Source organism: Octodon degus, unplaced genomic scaffold (genome assembly GCF_000260255.1).
Source record: "Octodon degus isolate 3935 unplaced genomic scaffold, OctDeg1.0 scaffold00024, whole genome shotgun sequence".
Classification (NCBI taxonomy): domain Eukaryota; kingdom Metazoa; phylum Chordata; class Mammalia; order Rodentia; family Octodontidae; genus Octodon; species Octodon degus.
The window spans coordinates 8,541,807-8,568,908 of NW_004524600.1; the positions used below are offsets into that span (position 1 = coordinate 8,541,807).

The 27,102-nt window shown below is 44.1% G+C and overlaps 1 protein-coding gene across 1 annotated transcript; it reads right to left on the reverse strand.

Annotated features, from left to right (window-relative positions):
- Positions 1-4,206: 4,206 nt before the first annotated feature.
- Aldh8a1 (aldehyde dehydrogenase 8 family member A1) lies at positions 4,207-25,715 on the reverse strand. The gene is made up of 7 exons (XM_004628526.2): positions 25,523-25,715; positions 21,768-21,915; positions 20,298-20,453; positions 16,536-16,685; positions 10,487-10,743; positions 7,198-7,359; positions 4,207-5,229 (listed from the first exon to the last, which is right to left on the reverse strand). Exons 1-7 carry the CDS (start codon positions 25,658-25,660, stop codon positions 4,777-4,779), a joined length of 1,464 nt encoding a protein of 487 aa, XP_004628583.1. The 5' UTR covers positions 25,661-25,715; the 3' UTR covers positions 4,207-4,776.
- Between the last annotated feature and the right edge of the window lie 1,387 nt (positions 25,716-27,102).

A 27,102-nucleotide genomic window follows, 5' to 3' on the forward strand; every position in this document is an offset into this window, starting at 1 on the left:
AAGGCACACAAATTTTGTTTGATGTTGAAGTTTCAATTTCCATATGCTCAAAGCCCTTCCTAGCAAAGAAGGGAGGACCCAAATAAGCAGTTAAATCCATGGGCTCTATGTCATTTTTAAAAATGATGAGAAATAACAGAGCAAAGCAAAGGAAGTTAGAGCTTCAAGGAGCTGTAAACTGTGGGAAGATGAATACAGTTTAGGAGCGAAACTAATGGAAGATAAATATACGGGAGGCTGGAACTGATGGCAGACACACTTGTATTTAGTGAGTTTCTTTATGTGGATGCACCTCAGGACCCTCTCCCTTTCCCTCTCCTGTCTTCCTAACACAAAAGCCAAGACACTTTCTCAAAAGAAATTTATGCCCTAATTTTAGACAGCTGGGGCAAAGGCAGAGTGATTTTTCTTTTTTTAAAATTTTATTTATTTATTTGTGTGTGTGTGTGTGTGTGTGTGTGTGTGGGGCCAGCTCAGCCCACCAGGGGGCAGGGCTGGCTGGCATGTGGTGCTGGGGGATTGAACCGCGGTCCCTGTGATTTGCTAAGCTTCTCTTCTTCTAAGTAGGTGCTTTAGACCATTGAGCCATCTCACCAGCCCCCAGAGTGATTTTTCCTGGGTTCGATTTCTTAATTGTACTTGCTCAAGTGATTGCTGGGCCAAAGTACTATACTCTGGGGGTGTCATACTCTGATCCCTTGTTCACATATCTAAGATCTTCCAAATATTTCAATGTATTATATTAATCAATATTTCTCCTAAGGACATTTTTCTATCACCAGGCCTTATCCTCCCTGTCCTGATTTGGGCCAATTGCTTTCTAGACCTTTTTTAGATCTGACAGCTTGAAATTTTTTATTTCATGCCTCAGTCAATCCTTTATTTATTATATTTATGTCTCATAGAAGAAAGGATAAAAAGGAAGAGACATATTCCATTCATGAATAACAGTTTGGCTAGTTAGAACTCTAGGTTCAAAGCAACTTTCTCTGAGAAGTTTGAAGCCTTGTTCTTCTGTCTTCTGACATCAATATTATAAAAGAAAAAGAGTGATGACGATCTCACGCTTATTTTTTGTAGGTATCCTATTAATTCATTCTGCATATAGTATTGCAATATTTTTATTTGAATTGACTATTACTGGATCCTTTCCATAGAAAAGTTGGGTTTTGTTCAGTAAAATATCTTGTTCTTCTTTATTCTCCTCTTGTTTTTCTGCTTTCCTGTGTTTTATTATCTATTAGTAACTTTCTAGATCTATCTTCTACCTCAACACTGTAGATGCAGTTTCCTTTTATGTCACTACATTCCGACTGACTTCATCTTCCAGATCACTCATTTAGTTTCAGCCAGATGAATGTTTTGACTCTGTTCATTTTTAAAATTTAGTTGGGAGGGCCCCACAGATAACCCAGTGGTATAAGCCCCTGCCTAGAAAAGGACAAGGATCTGGGCTCGATCCTGGTACCACATGCCATACCAGGCCTCAGAGCCATGTTGGCCACCAAATCTGGGCATGGGGGCACATGCTTATAATCCCAGCACTGGGGAGGCTGATACAGGAGGATCACTACAAATCCAAGCTGCATAGGGAGACCCTGTACCAAATACATAAAGTTTTTAAAAAAATTCTTTGAGAAATCAATGTTCACTGCTTGCTCTATTTCCATAGGAGCCTATTCTTATTTATGAATACACTATTGTTTTAACTCTCTGAGATAATTCCATTTTAATTTCTCTCTGCCTCTGTCTGTCTGTCTGTCTCTTTCTCTGTGTCTCTGTTTCTTTCTCTCTCTGTCTCTCTCTGTCTCTCTGTCTCTGTCTCTCCCCCTCCCTCTCTCTCCCTCCTTCCTTCCCTCCCTCCCTATCACTCTCTCCCTTCAGTACCAAATACAGGGCTTTATCCATGTTAGGCAGCTGCTCTGTCACTGAACTATGTCCCCTAGCACTTTTTTATTTATTATTTTCAGACAGTCTGACTGTTACCCATTCTGTCCTCACACTTGCAATCCTCCTGCCTTAGCCTTCCAAGTAGCTGGGATTAAATCCCTTTCTTCTGCTGTTTTTTCAGTTGGTTATTCTTTCACACATCTTGGTATTTCTCTTTCACCCAGTATTTGATAGATCTTGGGTTTACCAATAATCACTCTTAGAAAAAAGCACACGAGTTCATTAGCATAGGTAGTTGGCAAAGTGACTTTCTGCAGCCTGCAAGAGCAGTGTACCCACAAGCCATCACGGTACGGGAAATAACTCCACAGCTTGAGTGAGTCAGTGGCCAGCTTCTCCTTAGGCTGCATGGATGGTTTAGCTTATATCCCCATTAACTACAAAAGTGAGGAAAACTCCATGACACAGGATGAGACTGAGTGCACACCCACCCCTCTGTTTCCATGGTTTCTACCACCCTGAATTCAACCAACTCCAGATGGAAAATAGTTCTGAACATGGACCTGAATAATATAGTACAACAACTACTTACAGAGCATATACAAAGTGGTAGGTATTAAAAGTAATCTAAAGATGATTAAAATCTATTGGAGATGTGCATGTTTGTGCAAATGCTATATCATTTCATATAAGAGACTTGAGCATCCTTGGACTCTGGGATCTGCACGTGGGAGAGTGACAGGTACCCTGGAATCAATCTCCATGGAAACAGAGGGATCACTATACTGTACTCCTCAGAGGAGCAGCCTTTCTTCTCCCCTGAGTGTACGGAAGCTCCAGAGCTACCTCAGGCTCTGTTTGTACCAACCACCACATTATTCTTGTCCAGGAAGATGTCCTAGTCGAGTCCTTCCTTTGTCACTAGCAGGGAACAAATGTTTCTGTCAGCTTCTCCTGAGACCTGAGAGGTGAGGAAAAGGTGACTGAGCCAGAAATTTGTGTCTTCTGATTCCTCAACACTCCAAATGTAAGGTCAGACCCAACCTCAAGCCTACTGAAGTGGAATCTACATTATAACAATGTATCTGGTGACCCACAACACCAAATCTAAGAAGCATAGCTTGTCAACAATTTTCATCCATTTGCCAGAAATGCCTGCTCTTCATCACTGAGACCTCTAAGATTGGGACTTCCATGGCACAGCCAGGAAGAGATGCCCCCTCCCCTCAGATTCTGCGCCAGGTACTTCTCAGTGTCCATCATAATTATCTACTTGTCTTCCTTGGCATGTAAATATCTCTGACATGTGACATGATACATAGCTATCTTAGAAATAAAAATGTACAAATATAATCATTTAGAAACACTCCCTCCAATTGTCTTATCATTCATGCAGCATGGCAACCCCATAACCACAGATGTGCCGTCCCAGTAGAATTCCATCACATTTAAGTGCAGACCAGAAGGACGCCCCTTCAACCACTCCTGTGAGGACCTAAGGAAGTAAGAGGTGGCCTTGGATGGGTAAAGTCTGGAGTCTGAACTCACCCACTGTGGTGGACTGGAACCAATTAAGAAAGACTGGAGTAGAAGGCTGTGACATAACAAGCCAGGGTGACAATGACTGGCTGCTGGGGTGGATTAGAGCGGAGGAATGGCAAAGGAGGCAGAGGAAAGCTGAAAGCTAGGAGCCTGTATAATCTAATTAATGCCATCAACTGATGTTAAAGAGGCAAGCCAGTAATTCTCAACATTTGTGAACAAGCCAACGTCTGAAATCCTAAGCAAAATTGTAACATTTACTCTTTCCACTACCATACATTCAGAGCTCTGGGGAGACTTCATTCTGTTCTTTCGTGTGCCAGACACTGCACTAGGAGTTAAGATTTTCAGAGAGGAATAATAACATGGGGAGAGGAAAAGTAGAAGACTTGTGTGCCCTAAATCACAAGTGCCTTGGTACTTCTATAGCACAACCCAAGACAGGTGTGAAGTTGGCAGAGCTTTAGGGTCTGATGCTCAAAGCCAATCTTTTTTTCCATAGCATTTGTATGCCTTTGAATATTGTATTCCACCTTCATAAACCTCAGATCATTTGACAAACCAGAAAAAAGCACTAGTTATACTTTTACTGGTAACATATTCACACTTATAAGAGTACAAGGATAAGGAATAATAGACAAATGAAGAACATAGATGCCATATTTGTTCTTAAAATTACTTAACATCTGTTATTGCTTTCAGGACTAGCAAATTATAAGCTTATTAGATACTTACACTAAGAGTTAGAATTGATTAAAATTAACAGTGGAAATGAACCAAACTATTTTCTCTTTGTGTTTCAAATTTCCTCCATTTGAAAGTAGAGTAGTTGCTTTATTCTTTATATATTTAGCATGATCAATAATTCAAGCATCCTTTAACAAATTCCATAGAATTCACTGCCGCCTACCTAATGAGGCACAACTAATTATCTATTAACCACATTAGCAGCTAATGCAGCAGGAGACCCTGTCCACACCCTCCTCTAAGGTAGAAACTAAATGGTAAATTGCTTCTCCTCAGTTCTGTAGGTTTTTAATCCCATATTTTCAGATGACTATATCTGGTTATTAGCAATTCCCAATAGCGAAAGTACCCTGAAGATATAAAATGAGGGGAGACTGACAGTGGATGGCTTGACTTTCTTGCTGTGCCGTCCTCCCTGGAAGTCTTTTCTGCTCTGAGTCCACACAGAAAACAGACAACATCCCTTCACCAGCTGATGAAAAACGCTACCTACTGAGGTTAAACTAGAGAGAACATCCTGCAGGGTCGAGACAGGGCCGGCGTGCGCAGGGGCATCTCCGTTTACCACGCTGTGCCTGGCCTTGGCTGGAGCAACGATTAGTGTTTGACAGTGATGGTCTTGATTTCTGTGAAAAAGTCATGAGAGTCCTTGGCGCCCTCTCTTCCTATCCCCGAGCTCTTCATGCCCCCAAAAGGCAGGTTCAGCTCTCTGATGAGCCAGCAGTTGGTCCAGACCAAACCTGACTGCAGCTTCTTGGCCACACGGTGGACGCGGCCCACATCTCTCGACCACACCGTAGCGGCCAGCCCGTACTTCACGCTGTTGGCCCGTCTAATCACTTCCTCTTCATTCTCGAAGGAGACCACGCATGTCACGGGGCCAAAGATCTCTTCCTTCATGCAGCAGGACTCATCCTTAATGTCTGTTATCACTGTAGGAGGCATGAAGTAGCCTTCCTGATTCCTGGGGGGCAGCGTCAATTTATCTACTCCCTCTCCACACAGAATACGGGCCCCTTCAGCATGAGCTCTTTTGATGTAACTTCTGACCTGGGCAGGAAAATACATAATTGGTGACCTTTTATCATTTGGCTTCATAAAAATCAGATTAAAAATAAATGTCAATACTCTCTAATCAGCCAAAGCAACATAAGGTCATTGCTAAAAATCTAAAGTTATCTTTTTTTTTTTTTTTTCTTTGTTGGCAGTCCTGGGGGTTGAACCCAGAGCCCTCATTTGAGCTAAATCCCCAGCTCTTTTTCTTATTTTATTTTATTTTATTTTATTATTTCACAGAGTCTCACAAGGTTGCTAAATTGTCCAGGCTGGGACTGAGTATATAATCCTCTTACCTCAGCTTCCTAGAAATCTATGGTTATCTTATGACTACAGAGATGTTCCAATCCTGTGAGCATTCAGGCCTGCTGCATAGTGGAGGGAAGTGATTTATACAATGTCTAAGTTCCAGGCATCCAGATGTTTTTAATATATTCTCAATTCCCCCAATACTCTTATCAGCTATTTTTATCTCTTGCTATCCCCTATTTGCTGAGAAAATAATGGAGAAACAAGAAGTATTCAGAGTTTGTATAGTTAATGAACAGTAAAGTTAAATTCATTCTCATGTATATTTATATTATCAGGTAATACAAATACACAAAAAAAGATATTTTCTTGAAGAACTTTTTCCATTGCAAAAGAGTGGTTGGTGAATGATGTATAAGATTTAACTAAAACAGCCTCTATAACATAAAACTTCTAATTTCTAGTGTTACTACTGATTATACTCTGAAAATATGAGATAATATTATATTACATTTATTGTAATATATATGTATCATATATATGGAGAGAGAGTGCTAATTGTAACTACAACTCACTGTAACTAGTGACTCAAAGATAACATTGGTAGATTTTTTTTGAAGAGACCAAATGCTGTTTTTGTGTTTGTTTTTCCTCGGCTTAATGCTGAGTCATGCTAGCAGGAGACATGGCCAGGACCTACCTATGCAGTTTAGACCCAGTTCCAGGCAATTTAAGCCCAGGATCAAAAGGAATTCAAGGCAAATGGGCCGGGTAAGGGTGGAACCCATAGCGTAACTGGGTGACACAGCAGAGTGTTGGCTCAGCCACTCTCTAGGCCATTAATCTCCACCTGCCATGTTCCAGATCCTTTTCCAGGGTCTGAGGACACAACAAAAAGTGAACCTGATGTGGAGTTTACATTCTAGTCAAGGGAAGCTGCTGGTAGGGGTTACAGTAGTGATACTGTTTTGAATTTTAATTTTTTTTAATCTTTTATTTATTTATTCGGTACAGTGTCTTGCTACAGAGCTCAGATTGGTAGTGCTTTTTTCGTTTCAGCCTCCCCCAGCCCTGGGATTATAGGTATGTGCCACCATGCCTGGTTTCTGTGGCTGGCACCACAGGGATCAGCACAGCATGTGGTACCGGGGATCAATCTGGGTCCTTGCATTTGCCAGGCAGGGCTTAGACCATGAAGCTATCGCCCCAGCCCCAGCAATACTGTTTGTATGTCAGACTGTAGAAGACAATGGAGAAAAAGCACTAAAGAGGGAAGGAAGGCCTAGAGTATGCGATTTTCTCTAGAAAGGGCAAGAGAGTCCTCAGTTTACTTGGTGTTCAAGAAGAGGAGAAACCCAAGCAGATGGCTGAAGGAATTCTCTCTACTGCTCTTGGTCTACCTGATCTTGACTACTTGGTCCTACCTTGATCTTAAACTATGAACATCGTATTTTCAAATTTCCCTACTCTACAGGCGATATTCCAAGCTGACTTTATTCCACATTATTCACTGGGGATGGATGCTGCTTTAAGCAGAGCCCCATGTGCATAGTCCTAACTAAAATGTTCAGACCCCACCCAGAAACCATTCCCCACAGTTCATAACTTTCAAAAGCAATTACAGCATGTCAAAGCCTGATATGGGCTCTGCTTGCGCCGAGCTTCTCCCCAAACAAAAACTCTGTGTACCTCTCCCAGAAGAGGCTCACTTACTTTCTCCAAGTGGGCCTTACTGATCAGGGCACCCATGCAGGCTGATGGGTCAGAAGGAACGCCAACTTTCCACTTTCTGGTAGCTTCCACAAATCTTTTTAAAAATTCACTGTAGATGCTCTTCTGCACAAAGATCCTGCTGGTGCAGAGGCAGATTTCACCCTGTGAAGAATGAGGACAATGACAAGACTGCAGGACCATGTCCTTCATAGACAGATTAAGCTCTTTCAGGCACCACACCATGCAGTGGTCAGGCACTGGTCTAGAATAGGAACCTGTAATAAAGGAGACAAAGTCCCCATCTCGTGGCACATGCAGTCTTGGAGGAAGACTGAAAATGCATAAGTAAACTTGGAAATGTAGCTTCAGGTAATAAAGAAATAAAAGAAATCAGGTTAAATAAATAAAACAAATTTGGAGGCTAAGGACAGTTATTTTACTAAAGAGAGACATGGAAGACACTTGCAAATGGGGACCTTTCAATGAACTCTTGAGAATAGCTGGGTAGGCAAAAGTCTGGAAGAGGAAATTCTCAGCAGTGAGCATGGAGACTGCTTCAGGAAGGAGCCTGGGGTGTGAGACCAGGTGAGTAGGGCTAAGGACAGGAGCAGAGCAGGGACAGGATGTATGCAGTAGGCCATGGGGTCGGGGGCCAATGTGGCAACATTGCATAGTCCAGCAGACTCATAGGAGCTTGCGATTTATCCTCAGCATCATGGAGAGGTAATGGAAAGTTTTAGACAACAGTGAGATCACCAGATTTACATTTTCAGGTGACCGCTGCAGCAGCTGTGTGCAAAATACAATGGGAAGAGTTGGAACAGATGCAGCACTGAGAGGATATTCCAAAAGTGCAGAGAAGAGGCAGTAGTTTGGGGCAGGGAGGCCCCAGTGGAGATGGAGAGAAGTGATGGGGATCCACTGAGATCCAGACACTCACAGGGGATGGGACATTGGCATGGATGTACCAGAAAAGCTTTCAGCATCAATCTTACCTAGAGACTCTGCTGATGCATTTGAGGAAAAGAGAAGTCAAGATGCAGGAAGAGTCCGCAGTTCAGGGCCCGCACTACAGCACTAGTGGCAATGAGGCACAAAAGAGATTCAGATTGCAGGGAGGAAATACAGAGGGAAACCAGGGGTCCTGCTGGGGATGTGTCAAGTACAGATCCCAATAAACACCCAAATAGAGAAGCTGAATGTTCAGCAGTGAGGTCCTGCATAATTCTGAGTGAGCAACAGTCCTAAATACTCTTTCAGGATAGCACGTAATGGTTTGAAAGCCACATCCCAGACATTTCAAGGCATAATGTATGTACGACAAGTGCATAAATGCATAAATAACTGCTTTCATCACCTTTATATTTGGTCTTCACAACAGACCAAGGAAACAGAATGCTGCTAATTATCTTGGTATTTGCACAAAGGTTCATTGTTCAAATTGAACAGTTAATGTTCTGAGATAATTAATGCTTTCTGCCACCAGGATTACTGTCAGAACCATCTGTATATCTGGCATGGAAAACAGCCAAGCACCTGACAGGTTCGTTGGCACACATGCCTCGTACTCTATGGAAAAAAGGGGGGGGTGATAAAGAGACCTGCAGCCTTTACCAAGAAGTTTCTCATTACTCAGTGCCAGGAAAGCACAGGTGACAGTGAACCCCTGCACTGTGACTCTGGAGGAGGAGAAAAGACAGTGTTAGTCTCTGAGTCCCTGTTGTGTCACCTGCACTGTGAAGGCGGCTTTCTCACTGTACCTCTGCGGTGTACTATGTTCTCAGTCTACAGTTGGGCAATGATGTTTGGGGATAACACATGCCCCCCGGCAAGCAGGAGTGCTTTGCAAAGTCAATCTCATTCAGCTAAGAGGGAAGTGTGAAGTGTGCCTTCCATGGAACTTGTCACTCAGCTAAGCAAAGCAGTCAAGCTGTTCTATTTGCTTACCTAAAATCCACTTCTTGTTGGGTCGCCATGTCCCTTTTTCCACTGAGTTTGAGTTTGCCCAAATGTTCCTTGAATAAATGCCCATGTCTGCCCCATTCTGCTAGAACAGCCTATGAGGCTCAGCATTCAGTTACTGTGCCACAGAGCCCCTGCCACTTCCCCTCAGCCCAGCCCTCAGTCCTCGTCTTGTCTGGAAGCTGTTGACACAATTGCTTCAGTCATTCACTGCATATTTGCTTATTTCAGTAATCAAACCAGGTGTATTATGAAATGGCATTTTCTCTTGATCCAAAAACTCCTATTTCTAGCCAACTTTTCTAGAAATTACAGTAAGAAGAATCACTATTAACAATCATGAAATTAAAATCACCATAATAATTATAAAAAATCTGAAAGTAGCATTTCTCAAAAATCCTCCTGGGAAAGGTTATGATTGATCAAATGTGTGAAAGCCTTCTCATGACACAAGTGGAGAAACACAGGTGCAGACAGTCACATACTATCCAATGTAACCTGAGCTGGGAAAGCACAGAGTCTCTGTATTTACCTCATTCTGCTCTTCCTTTCTCCTAGAAAAATTCTACCTCTTTAGTATAAGCCTTTGTTCTCTACTAAAAAAAAATATATTCTTTGGAGCAAACCCTTGGTCTATATGCACTCCTGCTAGACCCTAGCAGTATTCTAGGCCTTGACGTTAAAATTACTGCACGAAGGTAGGTCCTGCTCCCCCTCCAGGAAGCTGCTGTATAGCTGAACAGGTCTGGTATTATTCACCCTTTGGTATGCCATGACCTTGAAGAATCTGACAAAACTTACCAAGCCCACAGGACTCCTATGGTAGGGGTAGGTAACTCAGTGGGTGAACGTGTTTGGGATGGTTTTGGAGGGAGAATAGGTCTACCAGAAATGTAACATTTGGGCAGCAATAGGAGACAGGAACACTGTGAATCAAGAAATGCAAGCCAGTTGTGCATACCTGAAATCCCAGCACTCAGGGGACTGAGGCAGGAAAAGTACCATGAGATTAAGGCCAGGCTAAACTATATAACAGGACCCTGTCCCAAAAGAAATAAATAAATAAAAAGAGAAATGGAGAAACAGTGTAGAAAAATCAATCATTTTGCCCATGGCAGGTACCTAATAAAAGGTACGTGACTTAAGAAAAGGAGATTCACAAACAGAAATCATGGCTCCACAGGCCACTGACTGATGTCAGAACATACAATCTATTGATCCTTTTGACAAAAGTATCTGGGTTGACCTGTTCACCATTGTGCTCTACACTTTGATAAAAGAGAGGTGGGTTGGCAGGCCCAAAGAAGGGGAGCACACGGAGATGTACCTGGTTGGCAAAGCTGGACCTGACGGTGGTTGGAATGCACTCCTCCAGGTTGGCATCCTCAAAGATGATGGCTGGGTTCTTGCCCCCCAGCTCAAGGGAGAGTTTCTTGCAGTGGGGTGCACTCAGCTGGGTGATCCGCTCAGCAGTGGGCTGGCTCCCCGTGAAGGAGATCAGGGGCACCTCTGGGTGGGACACCAAGGCTTCTCCTGCCCTGGGCCCTGTTCCAAACACAATATTGATGACACCCGGTGGAACACCTGGATGGTAAGCAGTATATTGCAGTCATGTGAAGACTTTGCAAGACCATTAGCTCACACAGAAAGAACACTTGGTTTTTTAAACAACAGGAGCTTTCACAGAGACCTCCAATTTAATAGAAAAGCAAGGATGGGACAGTCACCTCTGCCTATTGAACCCACTAGGTGGGCCTTCTTAGGTGCTGTACCCTGAAAGAGTCAGGGTAGGGAATGTTGTGCATAATTAACTTGACCCAACTGACTAAGCCTCAGGGACTGAGCAGAGAGATCCCAAGCAGTCCAATCCTAGTGGAAAGTCCTCCTCCAACTTGTATCTAGTGTTGGACCCTGTTAAATTTACTCCATTTTGTTGCCTTTCTAACTTTGCCGAGTTCCTGTTCTGTATGCACTGACCTCTCCCAATTCCTCCAATTTCCCAATTCCTCCAATTCCATGATTTCAACACCCCTGCCCAATGCGCCCACTCGATGTACTCATGACTGCCAATTCAGCACCCCACCTTGCCAATTCAGCACCCCACCCAATAAGGACCACCTAATAAACTAATGACCCTGCCACTTCTTCCTCTCCACCCCTTCCCTCTTTTTGTGGTTTTCAAGCTTAAATACTGACCCCTTGTCAATGCCCAACGCGCCTCTTTGCACCTTGCATAGAGACCGCCGCTGGGTACCAGCTAAAATAAAGCGCTTCTTTTAACTTTTGGACTTGCCTTGTTGTCATCTGATTTTTGAGTTACAACATCTAGGAGCTGCACTGCAGGATGAAATGTTAAGTGTGGGTGTGTGTGCATGTGTATGTGTGTTTGTGTGTGTGTGCATGTGTGTGTATCTGCAGGGATGCAGGGACTGGCCCTTTGACCCGGGGAGCAAGGGAAGGCTCCCCAGAAAGGTGAGTTGCGAGTTGGAGGTTCTGCATCTCATAATTACAGACAGCAGCACTGCATTCTAAAACCAACTTATAAGTACCAAAAACACCCCAAAGTAGGTGTCCCAGTCTTTTCTATCACCAAACCCTACTGACCTAAATCTATGTGCATGTGTTGCCACGCTTTCTGGATTAACTTATTCATGGCTGTTCACCACTAGAAATTCTACTATCTAAGGACATAACTAGAATCGTTTTCTGCCCCAGTTTGTCACAAAAGAACTAACCAGTAAATGTGTACATTAACTGGGTACTTAGTAAAACTGCTATCATGGTAACAGATTAACCGTCCTCCACCTTACCCACAGTCACTGACTTGAGGTGAATGAGATTCTATTTCACTTCCCTGAAGTCATTCATAGGCTGAAAATATTAATACTTACATTGACTATTTTAGGAGAGGAAAAACCAGTGCATAACTTTTATCATAGTATATTGTTCTAATTATTCAGTAGTATTAGAAATTATTGTTGTTAATCTCACACTGTACTTCATAAATTAAACTTTTTATGGATATACATGCATAGGGGAAGATATAGTACACAGAAGGTCCAATACTGTCTACACTTTGGACTACCCGCAAAGTCTTGGAGTACTTCCCCCACTGACAAGCATGACTTCCATTTTTAGGCCACCCAACAATTCCATAAGGTGCGTGGTGGCATCCTCACTTTACTAGTGAGAAACTTGAGGTAAAGTAAGGTGGAATTACAACCAGGAAGCAGAACAGCTGGTCGGAGCAGGATAATAAGTAATTGTTAAGTGAATGAAGGAGCAAATAGATGTCTAGTTCCAGTATCCAAATTAGAAAGTGTATGTGAATTTCAGAAGCTTTGTGTGATCAAAAAACATTCACTCATGCAATCAAGTTGCACCTAGGAAGCTCTTAGGAAGCTCATCTGGAGGCAGCTGGGTCTCTGCCATTTGTGTAGCTTTCTAAAATCTTTCAGTATAGAAGAAGACTTATGTACCCCACGACTGTACACTTGGACTGAAACAGGACCTATCTGTCCCCCATCAGGCTTACATGGACAGATATTTTTACTGCTGTGGTCAAGTAACCAAGGTGCATGCCAGCTGCCTCTGTGTATGGATGAGTCAGCATCCCCAGAAGCCACTGATGTCTGTAAGATACAGACTTACTTTTTCATGACTGTGGAAGATAAAAGAAGAAAGAGAGAAAGGGCAGGGAGGGAAGGAAGCTTAGGAAAGACTCCTGATCTTCTTCTCTTGCTCTATGTTAGACATTCTTCCCTCATTAGAAATGCTGTCTTGGTCCCAAAGCATGGCAAGGATCTTAGCACCGTAAACCATAAGTGAGGATTTCACACCAGTGAGCCACCATCACCCACGATGCCCGCCCCGAGCCATGGCCTAAGCCCTATCAGCCCGAGGGCTCAGTGGAGGCCCCATCCCTAAGGAGACAGGTGGATAAGATGCGCTTCTGACAGTCCCAGCTCCTGACTCAGCGTGAGCATGTACTCAACCTAGATTAGGTCAGTCCCGGATCTCAGTGACCAGAGAGCACCTGCCCCCTCTGTGGGCAGGAAAGCATCTAGAAGGAGAGCTTCTGTAAGAAGAAAACAAAGTGTGCCTCCAATTCTTGGATGGGAGTGGCCCCTCCACCAAATATTGGACAAGTGTGGGCAAGGATGGGGGTTTGGGGGTAGGAAGCTATTTACAAATTTTGAAGGCAAAAAAGGGTCATGTCACTTCTAATGCTTACAGTAGAAGTTTAACAGCAGACAGGGAAAAAATACAGAAGCACCACAGGAAATCAAGCTCATTCCAGCAGGCTGCTTGCTCCTACAGTCAGCATTAACATTCGGGTTACATTTCCTTGGGGTCTGACGTTAATATGCTCCACGCTGTATGCTGCCTGTGGATTTCCCAGTAACTGTCCTGCCATTTGATCTGCACATTAATGAAAGTCTTGTGCAGCTGTCTTTCCTGTAAAAAATTCTGGTTGTATGAGAAGGGAAGCAGTTTAACTGGCAAACAGAAATACAGCCCAATTTCAGGTGACTAACAGACACAGTAGGAACGCAGGTACAAAAGCTAACAAAGACCCTCAAATGCTAGAGCTGCTCCCAGGAAAGCAGAGGGAAGGATTTCAAAATTAAATGGAGCAGTAAAATAAAATAATGGAAAAGGGCCAAAAGGCCACTGCCAACAGACTCCTTAAGAGTGATGGCAAATATTTTGTATACCCAAGAAGAAAAAAAACTATCCTAGGGCTCCCAAAGAGATATTCTCTGGGTACTTCTTACACGATTATACTTCAGAGATCATTGACCAGAATATGTGCACTTCAGAATGAGAGAACATGGCTTTTTAAGCATGCAGAATATGCTAGAAGTTTATTTTCAGTTTTTTCTCCTTATCCTCTTGAAAGTTCCTATTGCCCTGTTGCAAAGTAGGACTGACCCCTCAGTCCTAGTGGAGAAGCCCATGGGAACATGAGAGGGTTCAGTTTGAGCAGAACTGTTTTCATATTGCTTTTCAAGAGAGGAAAGTTTGGTTTCAAAGCCAGTGCAGACAGGAAAGAGGAGAAGGCTGCCTTGGTACCAGGGCCTATGAGCTCATAGGAAATAAGGTCAGTGCTATGCAAATAGAAGGACATGGAAAATTCTCACACAGACCAGGTTCTGGGTTGGGGAGTAAGAAATAAAAGTCATCGCAGAGGAAAGCATGGCTCCACATCCACCTCCAAGTGCCCCTCGCCCTACATGGGATCAAGGTAGAGAGAGAGCCCTTGCTACAGTTCGGGTCTGGAACAAGCAGCTTCTTCCACCCGTTCTCCTGCATCCCACGCTGCCTCGCCACAGGGCCAGGAGCAATGCAGCCAGCGAAGCAAAGCTGTGCAGTAATAAGGCTTTCCTCCATTTAGGTTGGTTCATCGGAGGTATTTGTCACCTGACTAATATCAAGCTAACACAGCTCCAATCCTGTCTGACCCTGGAAACCTGTAGTCCCCAAGCCAAGCAGAAATGACTTGCGTATGCGCACACCACTCAGTTCTGCAAAGAATGGGATTAGAACATGGTATTTCTGACAAGAGGGGCTGACACATTCTGGACATGGCATATTTGGTCATAGACTCCCCAGAGGCCTAAGGCATCAGGGACATCATCCTGAAGACCTGAGCCAGGAGGCCTCATTTCTCAGTGGGTCACGAGGCCAATGCCTTTTCCTAACCAGGCTCAATTTTAACCTGTCCCCTAAATCCTAAAGAACTGGCTAAACTTCACTGAACTTAGTGTGTGTGGTTTTACTTTGATAACAATGATATCCAGAACATAAGTAGAGATGGGCTCTTTCCTGCCCACTGCCCACTGAGTGGCTATCGGAGACAGCAGAAGAACCTTCTCTGGGTGCTGAAAGGCAGTAAGATCAGCAAAAGTTGGCCCATCCAGAAGGATGGTAAGACTGTCCCCACCTCCCTCATCATCCCTACCCCAGAATTTGGGGGGAGATGGGCTGAGGGGCCAGTGGCACAGATCCTTATCCCAGGCTTCCTGCTGCTACCTCCACGTGCTGGAGCAGTCTCAGGCCGTGCCTGGATGAGTGAGTTACACCCTAAACAAAACCCTAATTATTATTAGCCTTGAATTAGTAAACTATTAGTAGAAAGAGGACAAGGAGCAAATGCGATGTGCTGGTGAGAAGCCAGACCACATCTGTTTCTGAGGACAATCTCCTGTGCAGAGGACCAAGATATGCACACTCAAACCCCTTAAAAATGGCTGTCTGCCAAAGATTGGGTAGCTCTATAAGCCACAGGAGAACCTAGCTGTTGTCTTGCTCTCATCATGATTAGCTGTGGCTCTAATCTAAGATTTAAATTAACCATAGAACATACTTCCTGGAGTGAGTTGGTCCCTTTTTGTTGTTTGGATCTAAGACATGATCCAAATGGCCATGAGTTCAAGGCCTGGTCCCCAGCCTGCAGCACCCATGGGAGGTGATAGAACCTTAGAGAGATGGGGTATAAAGGCAGGAAGTTAGGTCACCAAAGGCATGCCAGTGCAGGGCATCATGGGATGCTGGTGTCTTCTCTCTTTTCTTCCTAGTTAGGGTGATACGCACAAGGCTCCTCCTCCATGCACTCCCACCATGATATACTCGGCCCCCATAGGCCCAAAGCAATAGGAACAAATTGCTATGGGTTGGGTCCTCTGAATCTGTCAGCCAAAACATGTCAGTCAGTTTTCCAAATGCTGGGACAAATACCAGATATCCTCAACTTAAGGGAGGAGAGGTTTAGTCCATGATCAGCTGGCTCTAAGGAGAGATAGAATGGCAGAAGAGTTCAGGGGATCCATGACATCCAGACAGCGCACTGCCATGGGAAAGTGCCAGGAAGGGAGGGACAGCTTGCACGGACAGCCCCCAGTGATGCACCTTGGACTGGACCCTACCCCTACAGCCCTGCCTGGGCCCTCATCTACCTGTGAACAGCAGTGGATTGACCCATCCATGGAGGGACAGTAGCCCCCGCTCACTGTGATCCGGTCATTTCTCCAGTAGCCTTTTGATCCAGTCAAATTAAGATTAACTCACAAGCAAACCTTTCCTCACAATACCTTCGGGGTCCAAGGTATTTGTTACAGTAGTGGAAACCTGGCTTATACAAGCCTGCAGTATTGTGTACCATGCACTATCAGCTGCTCCACGGCAGTTCCATTCTGGTTTGAATAGAAAGAGCAGCATGAGAGAATCCCGCATGAAGGTGAAGGGGAGTTTTCAGGGAAGCTCAAGGAGAGAAGCCCCAAGGATGTCACTGGAATTGATTTTGCTGCTAAGAGGCAGATCTCCATATAGCTTTGCTCCAGCTCTGCACCTCCTCCACCCCAGCACCTCGCTACCTGCTTTATCCAGGAGTTTGCACAGCATCCACGCCGTCACGGACGTCAGCTCGCTGGGCTTGGCGATCACAGTATTCCCGGCAGCGATGGCGGGGGCGATCTTCCAGGTCAGCAAGTAGAGGGGCAGGTTCCAAGGGCTGATGAGCCCCGCTGCAGGAGCAGAGCAGAGGCACCGCCATGGAGCCGCGCTGCTCGGAGGCTGCAGGGGTCCTGAAGCAGGACTCCGGCCAGAAATCTAATTCCCCTCAAAACCCCAAACTTGGCTCAGTTGCAGCTGACCTCAGGGAAATCTTTCTAAAATATGTGACAGTACTTTCTAAAACAGTAAAATCAAATACTTTTTTATTCTTTTAAAGAGAAGAAAGTTAAAAGTAAAACAGTTGCATTGCTACTGTTGTCTTAATAGTAGTCATTCAGAGTACAAGACATCGGCCTGGTACCTTGTCCAAACAAGGTTGGCACAAACCTCTCTCTCTCGCTCTCTCGCTCTCTCGCTCTCTCGCTCTCTCACTCTCTCACTCTCTCTCTCTTATTTGTATCTTTAGGGAAGTGTCTACAGGGTGTTTAGGGTCTCACTACTTAATCGAACTCTAGTGATCCGCCTGTTTACAGCCTCCCAAGTGCTGGGATTACAGGCACGCACCACCATGCCCAGTCTCAATTGCCATCTCAGCGGCCCCTGGGGGTGGGGCCAGCACAGCAGGCCCTGGACTCAAACCCCCAGCCCCTGTGCCTGCTTGCAGATGCTTTAATCTGCTATTTGCCCAGCTCTTAAACCTTTCTTTTCAATGAACTAGAAGAAACCAGCTGTATCACTAATCTGTCTTGTGCATAAATATTTTTTTTTCTTTTTCCCTCTCTTGCTTTCCCCTTTGCCAACCAAGCATCAGACCACTAGGCCAACAAGCTGCTTTCCCCCTTTCCCCATCACAGTTCATCTTTTCTTTTGAACAGTTTCTTCCCAATTCACAATGCCTCATATACACGTTGGCTCTTGTTCACTCATTCAATTTCTCATACTAGCGAGGTAACACGGTGTTTACACATGTGGGTCTGATGTACTTATTTCACTTGTGAGTATGGTCTTGAGTTGTATCCATTTGCTTATAAAAGTTCCAAGTTTAAACTTCTCTATTACTTAGTAGTATTCATACATAGACCTTTCTCAGTTAATGGGCTTTTCGGATGTTTTCAAGATTTATGACAAATGGTGCTGCTATATGAATACACATATATCACTATGGTATGTTTTTAATTCCTCTGGGAAAATACCCAGGAAAGGAATAGCTGGGTCAAATGGGGCCTTTAATCTTAGGTTTTTAAGGAATCTCCATGCTGATTTTCTCAGTGGTTGCACCAGTCTACACTCCCACCAACCTCGGAGAAGGGTTTCTCTTCCCACACAGCCCTGCCAGCATTTGTGGTCAGTTGACTTCCTGATGATAGCTGGTCCGTCTGTGTGAGATGGAATCTCAGTGTTGTTTTAATTTGCTTCTCTCAACTGACTGAGGATGCTGCACATTTTCTTATGTACTTCTTTGCTATTTGTATCTCTTCATCTGAGAAGTACATACTCATTTCAGATGCCCATTTTTTAATTGGGTCATTGAATTTGGGGGACCTGATTCTTTCAATGCTTTACATGTTCTATGTAGAAGTCCTCTGTCTGAGAAACAACTGGTTATAATTTTTCCCACTCTATGTGTTGATTTTTCACTCTGTTGATGATTTCTTTTGCCATGCAAAAGCTTTTTAATAAGGTGAAATCCCATTTCTTGATTCTTTGTAACATTTCTCTTGCAATCTGGGTTTTGTTCATGAAGTCTCTAACTATACCCAGGTCTTCTAGATTTCTACCTATTTTCTCTTCCAGTAAATTTAGGTTTCCTATTTTAATATTTAGGTCTTAGATCAATACAGTTTGCTGTTTCTCGATGGTTCATGATTATAATTGTGAACAACAGCAATATAAGTTCCAAGACAGAAAGGCGGCCACCCCCAATCCCTAATAGTTTCATTGTAAGATATATAAATTGACATTTTTTAAATATTCTTTCCTCATTACTAGGCTATGTGGGCACTCTTTCTTCTTACAAGTTTCTCCACCTCCACTTCTCACTTGTTGTGGATTAAGACACAAAATCTCAAGTTTTATAGAATTACTTGTGAAGCTGGAGCAAAGCCATTCTTCTAGGTCCTGGTGAGAGCCCTAGTATCAGCAAAGTCACTGAACTTTAATGCGTAGAGCATGAGTACAATTTTGCTAAGCAGAAGATTTTTTTGGTCTGTTCTTGGGTTTTTGTTTTGGTTTGGTTTGGTTTTTTGGTATGTATTTAGGACAGGGTCTACAGGGTCTCACTACGCAGATTGGACTCCTAGTGATCCTTCTGTTTTCAGCCTCCCAAGCACTGAGATTACAGGTGCGCCGCCACCACGTCCAGTCTCAATCCCAGTCTCAGCGTGACCCGGGGCGGGGCCGGCACAACAGCCTGGGGATCCGACCCTGGCCCCTGCGCTCTGCCTATGCAGGCGCTTTAGTCCGCTAAGGTATCCGGCCGGCCCTAAAACAGAAGACTTTTAAATAAAAATCTCTGTGGGTTGTCACCTGCATCCTCAACAGACGGGCCTGTTAGATAAGTAATACACCTAACATCTAGAGTGCGTCTCCATACAACTCTGAAACTGTGGTTTTCCAACCACAGCACGCACAAATATGAAAGCTACATTACCAATAGGGAAATAGATCCGCCTTATTTTACTCTCTGCCCTCAAGCCTGCGCTAACAAGGTAGCTGTGTGTTTTATATTATTGAATTTCCCACCCGGTAAGAATATTTTTGCAGCAAAGTACGTTCACATACTTCTTAGGAGGAGGCTAACGGTTTCCATAATACCTCGAAAATATTATTTCTGAAGGATTCAAGGATCAAAACAGTGAAATGTCTCATATTTCCTTTCACATCATAAAAATGTTACTTGTGCAATTTGTTTTCTTCTGCAAGGAGACAGCGACATCTAGTGAACATATTTAGCCATTGCAAAAATTTATATGTCCTTTCAAAGGTCAAGGGACAAGCAAAAAATAAATGAGAGGAGTAGATAATTCTAACTGTAAGCTTATTTAACATATATCTGGCGCTGAACGCCCTATGCCAATTAATTAATGTACCCCACCTTTCTTGAAGTTAATCTGAATTCCCCACCAATTCCGGAGTCTAAGCCACTGTACTTTGTGGATATTTTTTCTTTTTGTTAATTATAGGTAGTAACATGTTTTAAATCCTGGGATCTGAATTTACTCTGGGTATCCTTCTTTACTCTGTAATTTTCCAAGACAAAATTCCAGATATAAGTAAGGAATTTAAAGGGCCTGCCAGATAGCTCAGCGGACTAAAGCACCTGCTTAGGCAAAGCACAGTGGCCGAGGTTCAATCCCCAGCCTGCTGTACCGGCCCCGCCCCCGGGGCACGCTGAGATAGAGATTGAGACTGGGCATAGTGGCGCACACCTGTAATCCCAGCGCTTGGGAAGCTGAAAACAGAAGAGTCACTGCGAGTGCGATCTACGTAGTGAAACCCTGTAGACTCTGTAGATCCTGTCCTAAATACAGAGAAAGAAAAAAAGTAAGGAATTTAAAGACAAAGAAAGTAAGCTTTTTGAGGCCAACCAATTTTCATGAGTGTGCTCCTTCAGACAGTTCTACAGGGTTTCCCAAGCCTCTTGATGCATGATCAAGCGTGGGCTTTCCGCAGCCAGCACCTACCAATCCCCACGGGAGTCCGCACGGTGTAGTGCAGGCAGCCCAGCTGGTCCATCTGTGTGCACTCTGTTGTGTGGTGCAGGACAGAGGAAGCGAAGAACCGGAAGTTCTGCACGGCCCGGGGGATGTCCACGGTTCTTGCCATCGTTAGGGTTTTCCCTGTAGGAAATAAACAACACAAAACCCTGCGGTGGTTGTACATGGAGTAGTGGAAACCCCCTGTCTGTCTGCTGTCCCCCCTCTATATTTTCACCTGGCTCACACGGGTCTGGCTTCAGTTCCTTCCAGCTTGGGAAAGACATCCTTCGACTACACAGAGTAGACTGTGGTTGGAGAAAACTATATGATAATCAAGTGTGAGGTTATAAAATGAGGTCGAGGGGGCTGAGGTTGACTCAGGTCCTCTTTGCTTTGCAGATGGAACACTCCAGCTCTCACTGTGAGCCCACCAGATGCTGCCACTTCATGCACACAACAAGATCTTGCTAATTGAAATCAGCAGGCTTTGTGAGTGCTGAGAAGGGGAGGGAACGATGGCTGTTGACCCAGTTGGGTTGCACATCACAGGTAAACACACGAGGCACGTTAGTGTCCTCCCAACACGTGTGCCTCCTGCTCCTCTGTCACATGCCCAGGCCCATCCCTGGTCTTGGAGGGAATGGAAGAGTAAACGTGAGCTGATCTCTCCTCAGGGTCCTTCAGTCATGGACCTTGACTCCATAACCAGAAACAAGCAGAAGTAGAACTTTCTTGCCAGGGGCTCACCCTGCGGCTCTTTCCTAACTCTAGGTTGGTTCATAGCACACATAAAGTTTCAAGTGCTCTTTGCTTTTTTTTTTTTTTTTAACAGATTTTATTGCAAAGACTTATGCATATGTATTCTATTGCCCTCTCTCTTTGAAGAAGGCCTGAAAAATCTGGGAGACTGTTAGAAGTAAACTAGTGACTGACACACTTGAAGTCTTTCAAACAACTTGACTAACTGTTCTAGTTAGCTTGGCTCTGAGATCCCTCTCTTCAGTGTGGGTGGAAGCTGCCACGACCAGCCCTGGCTCATTTCTTCCGCCAGCCCATGCCCTTGGCCAGGCCTCTTGGCAGCTGCTTCCATCAACAACGGTGTGTGTCTCTGGCCTTTGACCTTGGGTGCAGCCACGTGACTTCGCTCTGACTGGGGCAGGAGCGTGCCAGCTGCAAGCCTTGGCCCCGTGAGGGCTTGCAGTCTGTGTCTGCACCCCTGCCACTGCTATGAGAAGCACGCGCAGGCTGGCCTGGCATCCTAGGAGGGACAGGAATGATCACACAAATGAAGAGTCGCACTCACGGCACTTAGGAGGCAAGAGATCATCGGCGTGAGGGTGGCCACAACTAGTACCTGGGCCACGCTTTGCTCTTTCCCTGGGCATGTAGTAAGAGACACCCGCACTAAACCTCCACTCCTCTAGAAAGAGCTAGAAGACAGACAGGTCCTCGCACCTTGGTCTTTAGATTCCGCCTGGGCCAGCTCCTCCAGGGACTGCTCCAGCGAGTCAGCCAGTCGGCGCAGCACCTGGGCGCGCTCCTCGGGGGCGCGGGATGACCAGCCAGGAAAGGCCCTGCTGGCCGCCTGGACAGCAGCTTCGATCTTGAGGAGAAGAGAGGAGAAGGTCACCCCCAGGCTGCTGCTCCTGAGAGGCTGAAGAGTCACTCCACGGTCCCTACTCACATGATCCATTTTTCTGCCTAATTTCAATGACTTGACATGTCTCAATTGCAGGCTACCTTGAGTAGTCAACACAGGTGTTTATGTGGATCCCGAGACTGCACAAAAACAAAGAAAAGTGTTCTCTTTCCACCAGAGTGTCTAGAATGAATATTATGTGGAGAAGAAACTTGGTCCAAATGTACAGAATCTCTAATACTCTTAATCCAGTTCCAACATTTTACAAAAGCTAAGGTTTTGTGTGAATTCACATCACTTGATTGTCATTAGCACTCACTTAGATTAATTCAATTATGGACTAAATTTTATAGCTAAGAGAATGACTAAATATATGAAATGTTTCATGTAACCCTTTTAAAAATCCTGTATCTCAAGTATTTTATGCTCATTTTACAGGTGAGGAAACTGAGGAACAGAAAGTTCAAATAACTTCCTGATGGTAAAAAGTGGCAGAATCAAGACTGATACCCAGGCCTTTGTGGCATCCAAGACTACAGTCTAATGCACTATGGTATAGCCACTGTCCCTGTCCCCTGACAATGGAAGGGGTCTCTGATGGAGAGGGATGGACCTGGGATTGAACAAAAGCCAGGGGATCTAGATTTGGGGCTACACTCAAAAGAAATCATGTGACCATGTCTGTGTGGAACCAACTATGACCAAAATGAATCTTGGAGCACTTTTCTGCCCATCTCCTCTCTCAGGCACTGTCTATGCCATCATTTCTGTAGAGATGACACATCTACAGCCCATGTCTTCTCTGCTTTCTCTCACACGCCTGATGACTACTGATGACTTACAGCTGTCTTCTAACAGATGGTCCCTGACGATGGTCCCTGGGCTCCAGCTCTGCCCCTTCTCCAGGGGCTTCAGGCAGCCATGAGTAGCTTTGATGGGTCTCATGACCTGACCTTCAGCAGCCTCCTGACCCTGAGGCACCCACGCACTGAAACCCAATCTACACCTCTCCTTTGTTTCCAAGGAACAAAGTCACTTTCAGCTGAGCTAAAGTGAGGGGGAAGATTCAAAATACGGGGCTTGCGAACAGCCTCAGATGTAGAGCCTTGACCAATCATGCAAGACCCTTGGTTCATCCCCAGCATGGAAAAAACAAGAAAAAAAAAAAGAAAGATTTTAAAGATGGTGCTTTCATCTCAAGGACTGAATATCTGCTGTGGACCTACAGATGACATGAGGAGGAGATGGGGGCCTCGATGCCCTCTGCCTCATCACAGGGTGGGGAAGTCCATAGCCAGCCAACCACGGGGACCCTAATTCCTCTGGGAGTCAATTGAAAAATCTGATCATTAGCTATTCAAGTGTACCCATGGTCTCTAAGTTGTCTCCTTTCATGTCTATTAGGCCCACAATACAGAATACATGTTGACCTGCTACTTGTAACAATATTACCACACACTGATACTTAGAGAGTGTTACCTATACACCAAGCACTAAATGCTTCATGCTGGTCCATTTAATACACAGAATCCTAGGATGTGGGTATTGTTAATCTTCCCCATTTCATAAATGAGGAGACAGTGCCATGAAGGTGAGCTCTAAGTCAAGGCCACAGACACCCAGAGGTGGAGATGGTCCCTGAGGCCGGTATGCTTACAGAAGCAATGCTATGGGGGAGGGCGGTGTTGATGTTGTTGTTGGTGGTGTGTGTGTGTGTGTGTGTGTACATGTAAGTGTGTGCCCACAGACCTAAGCATCAGAGTTGGAAGTGTTAGCATGCTGTGCAGCTCTGCCAGGTGACGAGGACAATGGCCTCTCCTTTCTAGGTCACTGCCACCCACTCTGGGTTAAACAGCATGGTGAACGTGTGGTACATACCTGAAGCTAAGTAAATGCAAGGGGCTGGGAGCAGCCCCGGAAGCGTGTTCTCGGAGTGACTGAGAATTTCTCATGTGTTGTGACAGTCACTATTCTTTTCATACTAAAATAATACGGGATTTATGAGATCCGATGAGGTAATTGTGAATTGGATCTCCAAGAAGTACAAATTATTTACTACTATAAAGACACATGCTAGTTTCTCTTTTCTTCTATTCTCTGAGAAGATCTGAGGCACCAGCTGCAGAAAATATTCCACCTGAATTGGGCGCATTTGTCATTTTTAACATCACGTGGGAAAGCACAGAGAGACAAGCAAGAGTGGAGAAAACAAGGCTAGGTTTCTCGTGTTACAGTTTAACCGATGCATTGGCCAATATCTGTGAACATTAATCTGGAAGTCTAAATCCACAAGTTTAATGCAAAGCAGACTTCAAATTTTAACAGTGGAGAAAAATAACTGAGTTCTTTAAAAAAAATACTGGGCATATAAGTCTGCTGATAGATGAAGGCTGCAATTGCATTTTAAATAATCTAACTCTTTATGCTTTGAAAGAATAAATTATAACTCGGATGTCAGGGACATTTACACCCTCTATGTATTGACATCCTCAGTTTAATAATTAATAAATAATCAAACATGTCTCAAATATTTCATAAAATTCCTCAGTTAAAATTACTTCTTCAACCCAATGCTATTATGGACTACTGGACTCTTTTAGATTATCTTGCTGAGTTAACACACCTAGAATATTCAAATGATGGAACTAAACAAAAAAGGGGATACAGATGAATGTCCATTTTGTATCTGTGTATTCAAAATGGTTAGGATAGATACATAGTCACATTCTCTTAATGAATAGAGGGATTTGTTGTAATAGTGTTTGTAAATAAGATATCATGTCTGCATCTTGTACAGCAAATAGCCACTAGGAAGAGAGTATGCAATGTGTTAATTATTGAAGCTGTCATACCAATTTGATTTGAAACTGTCTCATTGCTATTTGTCTCTCAATAAAATTATAGAAAAAAAAAATTACTTCTTCAGGGACAGGGAGATGACTCAGTAGAATAAGCACTTCCCTGGCAAGTGGAAGGGCCTGACTTCAATCCCCGCAGTTCCGCAAAAATAAATAAATAAAAATAAAATTAGTTCTTCATTACTAAAAGAAAGCCTAATGCATATGACTTTAAACACTTTGAGTTTAAAAAAAAAGTTGAATCTAAGTGCAAAAATAGACAAGAATTTGATTTTGAGTTTCATCATTCAAAGCACTGTTTTATAAACTAGGTATTTCGAAGAGATGAGGAATTAGTACAGAATGATCACCAGCACACTTTTAATAAAAGGATCTACTTAATGATACCAATAATTCTTACAAATAGTATGTCATACTATGCCTCTATTGGGACCTGAAACTTACTCCCAAATCCCTACACATACAACAGTGTGTTAGCTTGACTAGAAAACTGACTCACAAAAGAAAGAAAGAAAAACAAAAAAAAAGAAAACTGACTCACTTCTGAACATAGCGGTAACTCACAGGAACCTTCCTTCTTAGCATTCTCCTTCCATTATTATGGAACAAGTCTACACTTTCCTCCAACCCCTTCTGCTTTTAGAAAATCAAGTAATCCACAGTTTGCCAACATGTGAAACCTACTTGACTCTTCTCCAAGTGAGGGCACTCACCTCTTCTTTCCCACTGTTTGGCACCTTGCAATACACTTCCCCTGTGGATGGATCATACGAATCTATATATGAATTGCAAGGTAAAAATTTCCCATCTATGAAGTTTTCCAGCATCAAAAGTTTGACTGGTGCAGCCATAGTAAGGAAAAATGCGGGCTTTCCCCTGCACAGCTGCTGACTGCTGTTGGTCCCTCGACTTTGCCCCTATGCCTGAGTTACTCTCCCCGGCCCCACACCATCTACCAATCAGTGAAAGTGGGAGGAGTCTGATACTGGGCGTGTCCCACCCTCAGGGATTTCATGTCATGTGGCTAGTACATTATGAGAAGTGGACAATGTTCAACTAACATCAATTTCCACGTTCATGTCCTTTTAAAGTCATCAAAAGGCACCTCTATAATTTAATTGGAATCACACAGAAAACTGTTTATTACTCAGACATTAAGCGTCAAAATAGCCAGGGAGATAGCTCAGTGGAATAAGTGCTTGCCTGGCAAGTGCAGGTTCTGAGTTTGATCCCTGGTACCACTAAAAAAAAAAAAAAAAGGCCTCTAAGTGTTAAAATATGGAGAAAAGTACTATTTGTGAATTTGTTCACTTACTCTGCACAATGATTCTCTAGAAAGTGAATATTGTTACTTCATCTCTTTTGCAGAAGAAACTGAGCCTGGGACATGTTCAAGTTCAGTTAGCAAGGGAAAAGCTTTAGTCCGTCAAGTTACATGTCACTGCCTTCCCTCTGCGGAGACACATGCAGATGGATGTCCTCTCTCCACCGTTCAGCTGGGATATTTTTCACCTTAGCTGCTGTTGGCCTGAAAAGCTGCCTCTCCCTCAGCTGGGATGCACAGTGTCAAGCCGCACGGCAAGCCTGCCACATTCTCTGGCCCAACCTCACACCTGAGCTCTGGTGGCTCAGAGAGCTCGAGGACTTTGCTCTAACTGTGGCACCAACCTTTCTCCTGTCTATTCTCCTTGAGAGACAAAGTTCCATATCTGGTTCCAAGGATGGAGACCCTACTTCCAGGTAATTCCATCTGCCCACACGTCACCTGAATTCCTCGGGCTATTTGCCCCCCAGTGCCCAATCTACCAAAAGCCAAGCTATTCTTGCTGTACTTCTGGAAGTCAGTCCTATCCATGAATAAACCATACTCCACTCCATTGGCAGCAGTTAGACTGCACCCACCATCTTGTAGGGGTGGCTTTGGTGCCAGGTCCTTCACATCCTAGGGGACTAAAGACTTTGACCAATGGTTGATCTCCTGGTTTCTCATCCCCTCCTATCTCCAGGCTCTTTCTACCTGTGAGCTCCAGTTTTTCAATATAATATATAAGCAATATAATAAATAAAGTTGGGCTTTCTGCACTTTATCCTTAGGCTTTCTCTCCTGCTGAAACATACAGAGTGATCATGAGTGTGTTATTATTACAGGGAAGACTGTCCTATCTTTCATGTGGCAACTTGTTCTTTTTTCCCTTATAGTCTTCTTAGCCTCATTCCTAGGAGGAAGAAGTGCTGTGGCAAAGTCGCACATCAGAATTACATTATCAATGATGATCAGGGTCAAACACTTGGT